Here is a 12,929-nt window from a genome sequence, read left to right as displayed (position 1 = left end):
TCAGAAGTAGAAAAATACAAGGTTCCATACTAAGAAATAATGAATCAAACATTATGCAAAACTCTAAACAAGAATGTGCTGTTCAATGTAACCTAATTGAATCATTGAGCAACGGCATATTATACTAAATGTCGCTGGATAAAACCGAGTCAGCAACCTATTGTAATGGCTATGAAAACGATTATATATATTCCAGTAATAATACTTTAAATTCGTTTTGTGACTTTTCTGAAAATACAACTATTCTGCAGTTCGTGGTATGTTTTCTTATAATCCTGAATCGATTGCAAAAAACGAACTGTCGCTATATAATACTATTATTAAGGTACTTGAGTTCAAATTGAAGAAATACAACGATATATTATAGTATAAAAGTAATTTAACTTAATTTTATTTAAAACATCTCTTGTGTTTGTTAAATTTTACTATCTTGCAAAAGTTTAAAAAGAAATTGTGTCATGGAGTCTATTCACATTAATTATGATTCCTAGTTTTTCTTATGAAACAAGATACTGCAAGCTAGTATATTACATCAAAAGAACTTACGTAACAAGACGGTTAAATAACTGTCACTAAATCAGCATCTTAACTTCAAAATTGTATCAGCGAATGTTTGTAATATTGTAAAATCATTTTACTCATATTTTCCAGTATTTTCTTAGGTTGGCATAATTTAAAGTTCCTGGAATTTTGAGACCTGAAAATTTTCAAGGCTTTTGGTCAGCAGAATGTTCTTTCTCAACTGAGGATCCACGTGCCTGCTGAAGTCGTTGCCGTCTGAAAGACTTCTTTGAAAATCGGCAATCTCACATTTTTCGGTCATATAAAATGTTTTCTTCAAAATTTGCTGTGTGTAGAGGAGAGTTGAAGAGAGAAACGTGAGACGCGGACAGAGACGTAATTCGTGTCACTGAAGTAAGATCTCGGAGTAACTTCAGAGTATGGATAAAGAAACAAGTATATACTTTAATCAAATAAACAAGTTTCAGAATCGGTACTTTCGCAACAATTTTTATAGAGGTAGTTGGTGAGTACTTAAAATTAAATGCCCGTATCCTAACTCACTCCATAAAGGTTCTTGCCTGAGTACCACAGAATTCTGAAATATGTATTTTTGGATAACTCACATGTTCCTAAGTGAAGTCTTGACCATACTACAATAGATCCCATAGTTTCCAAGCTATGAGCCTTTTAAGTTCATTTTTTCATATTTTCGGCAGCCTGTAACTTCGAAATGAAGCATTTGTACACCCAGGTAGGTCTATACTTTTTGTCTTATCTTGTTGTGAGGTATCACCTTCAACCGTCCGTGTTGTTTTGAAACACCCTGTATCTTACCTTTTCCTATGGCGGTAAATGTTGAAACGAATAATGGTTAACTTGATCCACTTCTGGTTTGGAAAGATGGTTGATGGGAAAGACGGACCTTATTCTTGGTAAGCTGAATCAATTGCTGAAGACGATTCTCAATATTTTTTTTATCGTTTTTGGTCTATTGAAATTAGTACTAAAATCGTAAGTAATATTCAAGGCCTTGAGAAGCTAAACTGTTTGAAAAAAAGACGTTCATGCTTATCTGTTACAGTTTCATTTGACAATGAACGTTGAAACAAGAAATAAATAACTTGAACCTATTTCGGTTTGAAGAGAAAGTTATCGGAGGAGATATAACGCATCCTTGGGCGGTTGGTACTGCTTTTCCTCTGATATCCGTCGAAGACGGACTTACGGACAAAGCCAGTCTATAAGACTTCCGACACTTATGCATAGCATAGTTTGGAAGTGCCAGATAGTGACAAATAAGCAAGTTTTATGAGACTTCCAAATTATGCTTCACGTACGTGTCGCCTTTGTACCTCTGTCTGCCGACAGATATCAAAATAAAAACAATGAGATTCGTCTTTCGCAAACCGATTCAGCATCTCAAAGGTAAGACTCCATCTCCCCTGATTATTCTCTATTCAAACCAGAAGTGATCCAAATCAGTCATTACCAGTTTGTTTATCGCCATAGAACGAAAACAGTAGTAGATAGTGAAAGACCATCATTTGCAAATGACTCAGCATCCATAGACAACTCATCATGAGTATCCATAACATTCTATTAAAATCGGAAGTGGTTCAATTTTACTATTACTTCCGATTTCAACGTTTGCTCCTATAGAACGTAAACGGCAAGAGGTGACGAGAAGAGGCTTTCGCAATGGGTTCAGTATTTTCCTGCAATGTGCAGTGTGTCACTTTTAACATTTTTACAACTGCCAGAAATATAAAAATATAAAGTTTTAGTTGTACACTTTTGTAGTCAAAAGAATTGTGTTTTGCAGTAAATTAGTCATTTTGGGGGGAAAGTTTTGTTTCTGTTTTTCATATACTGTTGAATTGAAATGATTGACTTTTCTTTCTGCTAAAATCCCGGTAAGACTGTGAGAAAGTTCTGTTCAGGGGTGAATCAAGTGAATTTATAATGGATTTCTCTATGTAAAGGAATGAAGCTTGACTTTAGTCTGAATACGTCTGTGTCTATGATAAACAAGTTTTCTAAAATGCAAGCAAAGTACACTCATGTCCAAAATGATTGTCGTATATCTATACCTGTCTTCCTGTAAGAATATAATTTGATAATGATTTTGCATGGTACTTTTAATACTGATACTATGTGCATAATCGGGTAAAGTTCATAGAAGAATTATAAATACTAAAATTAGAATGAGTAAAACAAAATGTTTCTAAATGGACAGGAAAGTTTTATTTTCGTGTTGTTGTTCTTATTTACTCTTCTTTTGACATGAAATTTGCCACATACATGTCTTTGCTGATTATTCACATACCAACATTACAAGAAATACCGGGCGAACTCGTTATCAAATTATATTTCTACAGCAACATATTTATAGACATACGACAATAATTTTATAAACATAAGTGTACATTCGGAATCATATAGTTGGAGATAAGACGTTGTGTGTGTTCTTAAGACAAGTAGTGGTAGAAGTTTGTTTTCAATACTGTGGTAGTTTTTAACAATAACAATAAAGTGTTTTGTGGAAGAGGTTTCTTTTAAATTGTTATATACTTTTTTTTAAAGGGTGCTTCCGTGCTTTTAAAAGAAATTATCGAATATCTTTCTAAGCATGGCACTGCACAATATAAAAAAATGAATTGGGAAATGCAGTGGGCCTTCCGCTTAAATATCATTCTCAAATTTTGCTGGACCACATATTACTTACAAACTGCTTTACAATTTCTATAATTACTTCAGAACATGTTTAACAAAATGTCCAAGCACGTTCTGGAAATATCCCATCATATAACATCCCATTGATGACCTAAAAGGATCTTCCACGCGTATCTCATAAAGTCCCACTGATGTAAACGGGATCTCCACGGGATGTCGTGAGGACGCCCTCTTTTTTGGTGGAGCATCCTGAGGACATATTCCTTACTCCTTTCCTTTTCTTTTCTTTCTTCTATTTTTCGTTCTTTCTTTACTTGATATTAGTGGAAGACCCGGGTTCAATTCTCGGCGGGAGCTCATGTGGTTCGGATTCCATATTAATCAGTAGGTCCCGTCTCATATAGCCTCGCTTCTGAAAGGGACGTTAAACTCCGAATCAACTCAACTCCGCTCTTTTCTGGATATTAGGGATATTTTCAGTCTGGCACAGACCTGGTGTTGAGCAATTTTAAATTAGACCGTGGTGTTAATTTGAAGTAAAATAAAACAACGCGATAATATTAAGATATGCGAAATTGTGAACAACGACGTAATATTTTTTTCAGAATACAGTCTATACTATTAGCAACATCCCACAGCTAGTTAACACAGGTCTTTTTTTTAATTTTACACCCTATCACCCGATCATTTTGATGGGTTTTAGTGTACTACAAATCAGATTAAATCTTATTTCAATAAACCGAAGAATTAAAAATATCAAATTTTAGAATCCATGATAATCGAATAAAGGGTGTGAAAATTTACTTGGCACACCCTATAACTGGTCATAGGATTCCAAGCCAAGTGTGTCTATGATGAACAACAAGTTTTACTAGTATTTTTTATATTTCGTTTGTTCCTACCTACAATGCCACTCCACTAATTATTTCATAAACTCTTACCTTTATTTATCATCCGCTTTATTTCGCCGAAAAGACTTACAGGTAAACGTTGAAATTAATATTAGTAACGTTATTTTATTTCATTTTCATTTCGAATAATATAGTAATCATCAAGTTACATTTCTGAAACTACTTAAGTTATTGGCATACAAATAGTTTATGTCAAGTGTTGTGGCCATTTAGATAACAGTTTAACGTAATTTTCGTCAGAAATTTTTCAAAATATTATATTTAGGCATTCAAGCACCATCATCTTGCAATGGGAGTGTGTTGTTACATCAAGCAACTGTTAAAAATACAAGAATCAAAATATAACTTAGTAAGTAATTATATTTATTATTAATATAAACCCAAACCTTGAAGCAAGTAACCATATTCGTTTCGTGTCAAATAATATTGACATCGTTTCTTTTATTTCTTATGTAATTGTATTTATATTCCATTTTCATCTTATATTCTACATATCAAAGGAAACATTCTAAATTATGTTTTGTTTATGCTAAAGTTGAAGGGCATAATTTTAAATAATCTTTTTCGTTCTAAAATGTAATTTGTGTATTAACGTTGACTTATTCGTGTATGATTACCTGATCCATAGCTCGGATCATATACCGGGTTTATTTTGTCTATTTATTCGTGAATCCACTCGGTCTCGAGGTAAGGAATAAGTGACATACCGTTCTGGCTTACGTTCTCTTTCCGAATCATCCGTTGATTTAAAAACTGCTTTTTACCCTTGTCAGAGGTTGGTCATAGATATATACTTGTTGCCAATCAAGATTGATCTGTGAATTACGAAAACAACATACGTTTTCAGCTTCATACTTACGTTTCTTCTGAAGACCAGAAACCACCAATGCCTGAAAAAATAAATAACAATTAAATTAGTCTAAAGAAAAGAAAAGCAAAAAAAATTGTGATATATATATATAAAGGATCGCCTGATTCCAGGAAGATAAAAGGATCTTTGTCCAAAGGTGTGTATGTTTGTGTTTGTGTGTACACAGATTGGTCACTAAAATAGTAGAAAGTTAAACACAACGTCAGATGAGTGGATTGGCAATGGTCAGGAGATGACAGTAGCACCGTACTACTCCTTATTAACGCAAAATTCTAATACGTGACAAACAATAAAATGGAAATTGAACTGAGCATATGTTGATAAGGAAACTTTCCTGGATTTCCAAAGAGGAAAAATTGTTGGTGCTCGGTTGTATGACGTGAGCGTGATGAGAGTGGCAAGTGTGTTTAGAAGTCACGATAGAATCTCGAAAGTAATGGAACTTTACAAAACTCAAGTCAAAGACAAGTCAGTAAAAAGGAACAGTAATTGAAATATAATTTGAGGTTATAGTTTCCACCAACCACTAACCCTTTTGTTATTTTGGGATATTTAAGGTAATTTTAGACTGTTAATCAAGTAGCTCCTGCAAAATTACTATTTATCCTAGGATTTTGGTCCATACCTCATTCTCTTCAGAATAAGGGTATCTTCCGTACTGCACCATTCGCATGTCTGTCATATACCGGGAAAGGGGAATTCGAGAAAAATAGATTCTTTCTGAATAAAATCCCTTTTTCAAAAGTTTAGACTGCGTTCTTTACCGGCCCTGCGTTAACGTACAGATCTCCGAATCACTTGAAAAACACTAAACCGTTCGCGTAATAAGTGTGCAAAATATCAATCTGATATCTTCAAAGTTAAAGAAAGAGAAATATTTCCGCTAGGCATGAAACATTAAATAATCTAGGAAACTAAGGAGGTAAAAATTAACCCTTATAAAAAGAACATCAGATGAAACAGAAACTTCTACTTATTTAATGATGATAGTGTATGCAGTTTCTGCCATGGAATCCCGCCATTAGACAAACATTCAGAAGTTTGCCATTCGCTGCTCATGTACATAGTCCTTTTGACCTTTTTTTGATACACGTGTATTCTATTTTATGGCCATGTCAGTGAAATACATATATGCGTTTTTTACTCACATAATCCTTTCTGACAACATTTACGAGTGATTAAAATAAGTCTTTTGCGTTCTACTCTTGTAACCCAAAGACATGACCTCATAAGTCACACCAACTTGACGAACTCCTTCTTCACAGAAATGTGTCATGTTTCGCAATGCATGTACGACTGAACAATAAACAATTCCAGCAGTAATAGTGTTAATCAGAGTTTTAATACACACTCAGAACCGTCGTGCTATTGCGTGGCAATGCATCTTTTTCACAGCCTGTGTTCACAATCATAGTCCGCGACGACTTACATAGGATAAATATATGGGGTTGCTTTGACATGCGAAACTTCTGATAAGATGGCATAAGGCTATAGCACAAATCTAATTTTGCCGTAAATATAAAATATACATCGCTCTTTACTAGAAACGTCTAATATTGTTGGATTGTCCACCCTATTTTAAGCCACAGGGTGTGTTCATATGTATCGGATGCCCAAAGAAACCTATGATACGAAGTATTTCCCACCCAATTTTTGAACATGGTGGCGGCTTTGTGATCCTGGACAAAAAATCCTGGATTTCAGTGGATCCTCTGCTGAGCTTACTAGCTGCGTCACTGGGGGATAATGTTAATCCAACGGACAGATATTGTTGCCTGGCAAAGACACCATACTTGTGGATGATGTTGATCCCACTCATACAGCTGGAGTTGTTGCTGCGAGGTCTGAACACCTCCTTTGAGCTGCCCAATGTTGAACCTGAATATAATTGGACTCTGTGGTCCGTTTTGGAGATACGAATTCGCTTCAGATTTCCCCCTCCCACCCTCTTTCTCAAAACTAAGTCCCGTACTGAACATGGAACGGTGTAATATTTTATTGAAGAAAGAAATTCTGACACATCAACTCTGTTCACGCAAATAGAAATGTTTTTGTGTGTATGTATGTGTGAGTGTGTGTGTGTATGCTTAAAGAAAAGAATAGAAATACATGTTGACTAGTCATTTGTTAACACTGTTGTCCCAAGACCATTACAAGCAACTATTAAAGCTGAGTTGCAAATGATGCGAAGTAAACTACATACATCTTCTTTCCGTCTTTCATTCTTTCCCCCGCAAGAATGATCAATATAGAAATGACAGTATATTTCGATTAGTGGAAATCATCCGTTCTGGACAACAATTTAGAAGGTGATAGAACTTTACAAGCTTAGTACACGTATGAAATATTTTGATGTATAGGATTTCAAAACCAAACTCCACCAAACTCGGTATGACATTGTAGGTTAATGAGCATAGTATGAAATATTATGGAATGCAGGTAATTAGTTTCCGAGTTATTGTCTATCGAATTCACTGAATTTTCTGTTTCACTATTTATTGTTTCTTCACTGTTTCACTGAATTCACTGTTTCGTCACTGAATGTTCACCAAGAAATTAAACTGAAATGCAATTGATGGAACTCATCTCATCTTGACCAAAGCTCCGATTGTAATAGAACTAAAAAAAACTTAGTACACACTTTAAATATACTGGTGTGGAGACTTCTGGTTCTTATGTTAGAACTTGCTATTTCTGACAATGTATGATGAAGCCAATGTGTTCAGTTGATTTAGGGAAACTTACACAGTTATCACTTTCAAATAAACGTTTCTTTGTTCAGTAATTTATAATTCTAGTTTAAGTTATTTAAGATATTAAAGCTGATATTAACCAGCTAGTTGAATAGTTACGATTTCAGCGGCATGTTGAACGGGTAAGGAGAAAAGTACCTTCGGTTCAGTTCTCGGAGTAATAAACTAAAAGAGCTGTTGAGGATTGAGTAAGTGCAGAGTGAACAAGAAATCAGAAAACATATGATCAAGGGTAACTATAACGTGTCGACGTTGATGTGGACAACAAAAAGACGTAAGTGCATTCTAACGAAGATGCAGGGTTGATCTATAGATATGTTCCTAAACGCAGAGGGTGTTACTCATTTATATGTGAAAGAAATAGACAGAAGACAGCCGTATGCAACAATTATCACACAGGTAATCGCATAATACCATGAGATAACTGACATCTTGTCTATATAACTCTGAAACACAGTTTAGCATTGTTCAAAGTGTTACGATTTCATAAGCTCACGGTAACGGGAGAGGACTTCTCTGCGTTGGTAGTTGGACGTTATATTATGAACACAGTATTGGTGACACAAACTAAATTGCTTTAGTTTCCATTGACCTAGAATATAAAAATCATAAATGACAATGGGCTCTGAACATATTTGCCGGAACGATGAGTTGGAGATGGTCGTGTTTTGAGACGAATTCAGTTTCAGTCTATCCTTCAGTTGTGGTCACACAGACGCTATCGTGGTAGAACAATCTGATAAGCTGTATTGTTGAGCGTCATTATGGAGAAAAGGCGAGAGTGATCGCCATCATGAACAACACGCGATACCGATTGATACTTATAAAGGACAATTTAAGGAGTAGTAGGTTTTTCAGGGAAGTTCTAGAATCCGATACGGTAACACTTCTTCCATAAACTAAAGATGGCATATACAAGGGGGGAGCATTTTCCTGTATGGTGGCATGACATTTCGCCCATCGAACACGCGTGAGACATAGCTGGTGGGCACCTTGTTGTAAAAAAAATATTGATGTCTTGTACACTCGCATACAACAAGCACCGCAATAAAACGAATTTATGTGGGCTACAGTGCAGAATTTATTTTGAAGATGCAAGAGTTGAAAAGTGTAACACGATAGACACTCGAGTATCATACACATGAGAGCTAACCGCTTCAGTTGACTTTTAGGTCTATATCACCCTGCTTATTTCTACATTGTTTTGTCTTCTTACTGGAGGGCTGAACCTCCTAGTAACTGTGAATAATTAACACTATCAAAACGAAACACGTGAACCTCTTAACCCTCTAATTGACAAGCATTTATAGCATTACCATTATAATATTTAGTATGTTTTTATGGTTGAGCCATGTATTCCTGATCATAATTTCGTAATTTTTAAAGTATTTTTGTACTTTGGTTACAAAATACAACACGTTTATTTCAAAGCAACATTACCATAAAATAGGCCTTATATGTAGCTACTGAACAGAATTGCCCTATTATGGTCAAATATCATAAGAAAACTCTCAGTAATTACCAACAGTTTCGTTGAAATATTTTCCTGCAGAGCAAGAAACTACAAATAAATTAACAAAGAAAGAACTTTCGCTGAACGTAGGAGAGATAATGCTTCTACGATACTAATTCGACTTTTCCCTGTTGACGAAGATTAGAAGTATCTAAAGAAGCGAGCCGCAAATATATACTCTCATGCCCAAAATTATTGTCGTGTCTTTAAATATGTTGTTGTAGGAATATAATTTGATAACGAATTCTCCCGGCATTTCTTATAATGTTAGTATGTGTATAATCGGCAAAGACATATATGTGGAACATTTCATGTAAAAACAACAGAAAATAAGAACAATTAAACGAAAATAAAACTATCTTGTTCATTTAGCAACATTTTGTTTTATTCATTCCAATTTTCGTATTTATAACTATTTTGTTATGAAATTTACTACAAATATACATTTCCCGATTATACACATAGTGTTAGTATTAAAAGTACCCTGCAAACTCATTATTAAATTATATTCTTACAAGAAGACAGTTATATATATGCGACAATCATTTTGGACAAAAGTGTACATGAATATTGTATGAAGACAATAACGAAAATTAAATGATCACTGAAGTTATAATTCCTGCGGATATCGCAATAGAATGCAATGTTGCTTGAGAGCAACAGTGCCAAATAAAGGGTTAAATCATTCGATTCCAACCTACTTATTATACACAAACTTTTGCTGAAGTTTCTCCATTATTTCTGACACTATTTTACTAATCTGTATTTAATGGACAGACTGGGCAAAACTGGCTATCTACAAGATACCGTATATTACACAATGATAGATGTTTTAATAGTTTCAACATTTCAATGGCATTTTGCTTTCTAAATATTACTTACATTAAATTAATGCGGAAGAGGTCAAAATAGTTTCACACAAATATAAACATAGATAACGTACAAATGTCAGAAACAGAATATGAATAAGAGGGTAATGTAAGTCATAAGTAATATGAGCATAAGTAATATGAGCATAAAAATACGGGTTTGTGGCTTTTTTGTCAGGAATATGGGGCATAATCCTTGATGCAAATTTAGATTTAGACAAAATTTAATTGTTGATAAAGTTAGTAATAGTTGTTATTTTCATATAATTTCTAAGGTCACAATATGTATTCATTTATTTTTTCATAAACACATTATAGGTATGTCCAGTTGTACTGCACATACAGATGTACATAACTATCAAACATACATAATCCTTTAGAAATTGTTGTTTGACAATTGATTTGAACCTGCATACTTACTCAATACATTTACTACATGAAATTTAAATAATTTCAGTATATGACGCTTGTGTTCTCCAGAAAACAGATTCATCTAATATATTTGTTTATCCTCCTATACAATAGAATGCTTCATTGTCTGTTTTCTAGTTTTACCTGTTGGAACACGCTAGAAGAATTTAAAAACAATTTCTGGAGTGTATAAAATTTATCTAATAACAACAAACCAAATACTCATTGTTTTTTCTAGTGTTTGAAAATTAAAATTGCTTATTAAGTTTACGTAAGAGATATACTATGTGAAAAAACAGTCTTCTTATTTGAAAGAATTTTTAAGAATTAAAATGTATACTACTTACTGCTCCAGATTATTTAAAGACATTTGGTTTCCGAATTTCACAATAGTATTCTGATTTTCACCTCACATGTGAGAAACAAATATTGCAATTTAAACCTCACATACGAGAAATGGAAGAAAGGAAGAAGAAAAACTAGAATAAAAGAAGGAAGGAATACTTTCAAATGTTTCACTGGAAACCAAATCGAAAAATTATCATTAGAGAGAGACAGGCGTAATAATATTAAGTTTAATTTCGGAGAAATATGAATATAAAGTAGAAACTGGATTTAGTTAGATACGGGCAGAACTTAATGAGGATCTTTTATGCATGTAGCATTGAATCTTCGGGTTCCATAAATCATAGAGTTAGGTCATATTGGAAATATGGCTTTATGAAAGTAGATCGTTTGTAGAAACCTTATCCTATCCTATAAATGATGTTGCATGAGTATCTTGAGTGAATATTAGCCTCATGTCATAAATAATTCCTAGGCCCTTGCAAAAATAATTGATTTAGACAAAGCATTTTCATTATTTCATGGACAACGTTATATTATTTTCTTTCTTCGTGAATGATACGAGTTTACATTTTAATACATTTAGCATTATTTTAGTCTTATTACACAAGATTTTTCACCCTTAGTAGATTATGTTGAAGTTTCACAAATCATGTATTAAACTTACTTTAAAATAGCAATTGAAGTTGTTGCGAAAGAGAAGTTAAGAATTGCCAATATAGAAAGAACATTGTTAATAATAACAAGAAACAATACATAATTTACATAAAATTCTTCATGGACTCCCAATTTGACTTACAAGGACTTATTTCTTCAATTCATCTACGTTTTGAGATGTTTATCAATGTTTTACATTAGTGCGGATTTTATAAACTTCCCTATACAATGTCTTCGTGCGATATATGTGTGATTTCTTGGATTACATTTTCCATTTTAAAATTGAAATAATGAATAAAATTTCAATTCTCTGAAATATATGACTCATAACAATATAAAATCATAAGAAATGTGTAAAAATGCATACGTATTTATTCTTTTGCCTATTTTTTTTACTTTTTTCTGCATCATATCATTTTCTTAATGTTAAAAGAATATCGTCAATTACACTATCACTTACCTCAATTACAAACAAAAGGAGAAGTAAACGCATTTTCTTTCTTGCGTGCGTTTGGAAAAAAATTAAAGAAATGTAGAATGATTTACGTGTATAAATACAACAGTGTGGCTTTTATTTCGAAAAGTCTTTTATTGTACCACAAGCAAAATAGTAAACTCTCTGGAAAAATATTCTATCTGATAATGTTGTATAATATAGCACAGACAGAAAAGCAATAAAAATTTCATATCATTTTAGTTTGTTTTGGGATGAAGCAGATCAAAATCGTAATTTCATTGCGTTATAATGGTAAAGACACTGCCTTGGGGAAAAATACATAAAAGCTAAAATGCATTATTTAATGTTTCTAGTCAATCATGGTGTTCAGGCGCACAATTAAAAGCAGTAAATTAAAGTCGAAAAATATTAAACTAAAAAAAGTTAATTTCTCACTTTGTAATACTAATTGGTAATGATCTTACTCAGCATATTCCGTATTTATGTGGTGTAGAATGTTTATGCTTTGTCATCACTCTTGTGCGGAAAGGATACACATTGAGAAGGAAAAGTATGCAATCTGAAATTGTCTATTCAACTATTATACACATTCATTTTCCTATATATTTTGTTTATTATGGTCTGTTTACGTAAATATATCCCAACATGAACCACAGTTAAACGTTGTAAAAACAATACATATAACAATGATAATTAGAAGCTGTCTTTCTGATTTGGGTTAATCTATAAAACACTCCAAATTTAAAATTTTACAACTGATATTTTACTGTTTATATTTTGTGTTATATTCAGTGTTGAGGAGAAACAAGTTGCATAGTGTATGTTGCAAAACAAGATATATACGCTTTACTGAATTTCCCAACATCACACGTAATGCAAATGTTAAAAACTGTAGTGCTATAACAAATCATTACTCGAGTCGGATCAACTAGAACTTCAACAAAATACGAGGAGAAATAGATATC

At 33.2% G+C, this 12,929-nt stretch overlaps 1 protein-coding gene across 1 annotated transcript in view; it reads right to left on the bottom strand.

The window, feature by feature from the left end:
• LOC145683460 (uncharacterized) overlaps positions 1-12,101 on the bottom strand; it is a 41,188-nt gene extending 29,087 nt beyond the window's left edge. Inside the window, exons 1-2 of the mRNA XM_081754795.1 lie at positions 11,968-12,101; positions 4,948-4,978 (exon numbers count right to left, since the gene is read on the bottom strand). Coding sequence (XP_081610921.1) covers positions 4,948-4,978; positions 11,968-12,000 — 64 coding nt within the window. The 5' untranslated portion in view covers positions 12,001-12,101. The remainder of the gene's footprint in view (positions 1-4,947; positions 4,979-11,967) is intronic.
• Positions 12,102-12,929: the final 828 nt, after the last annotated feature.

Source organism: Thermobia domestica, chromosome 4, assembly GCF_964235325.1.
Source record: "Thermobia domestica chromosome 4, izTheDome1.hap1.1, whole genome shotgun sequence".
In the NCBI taxonomy this organism is placed as follows: Eukaryota; Metazoa; Arthropoda; class Insecta; order Zygentoma; family Lepismatidae; genus Thermobia; species Thermobia domestica.
Note: the sequence above shows the minus strand (reverse complement) of the source record. Positions and strands in the feature narration are given on the sequence as shown.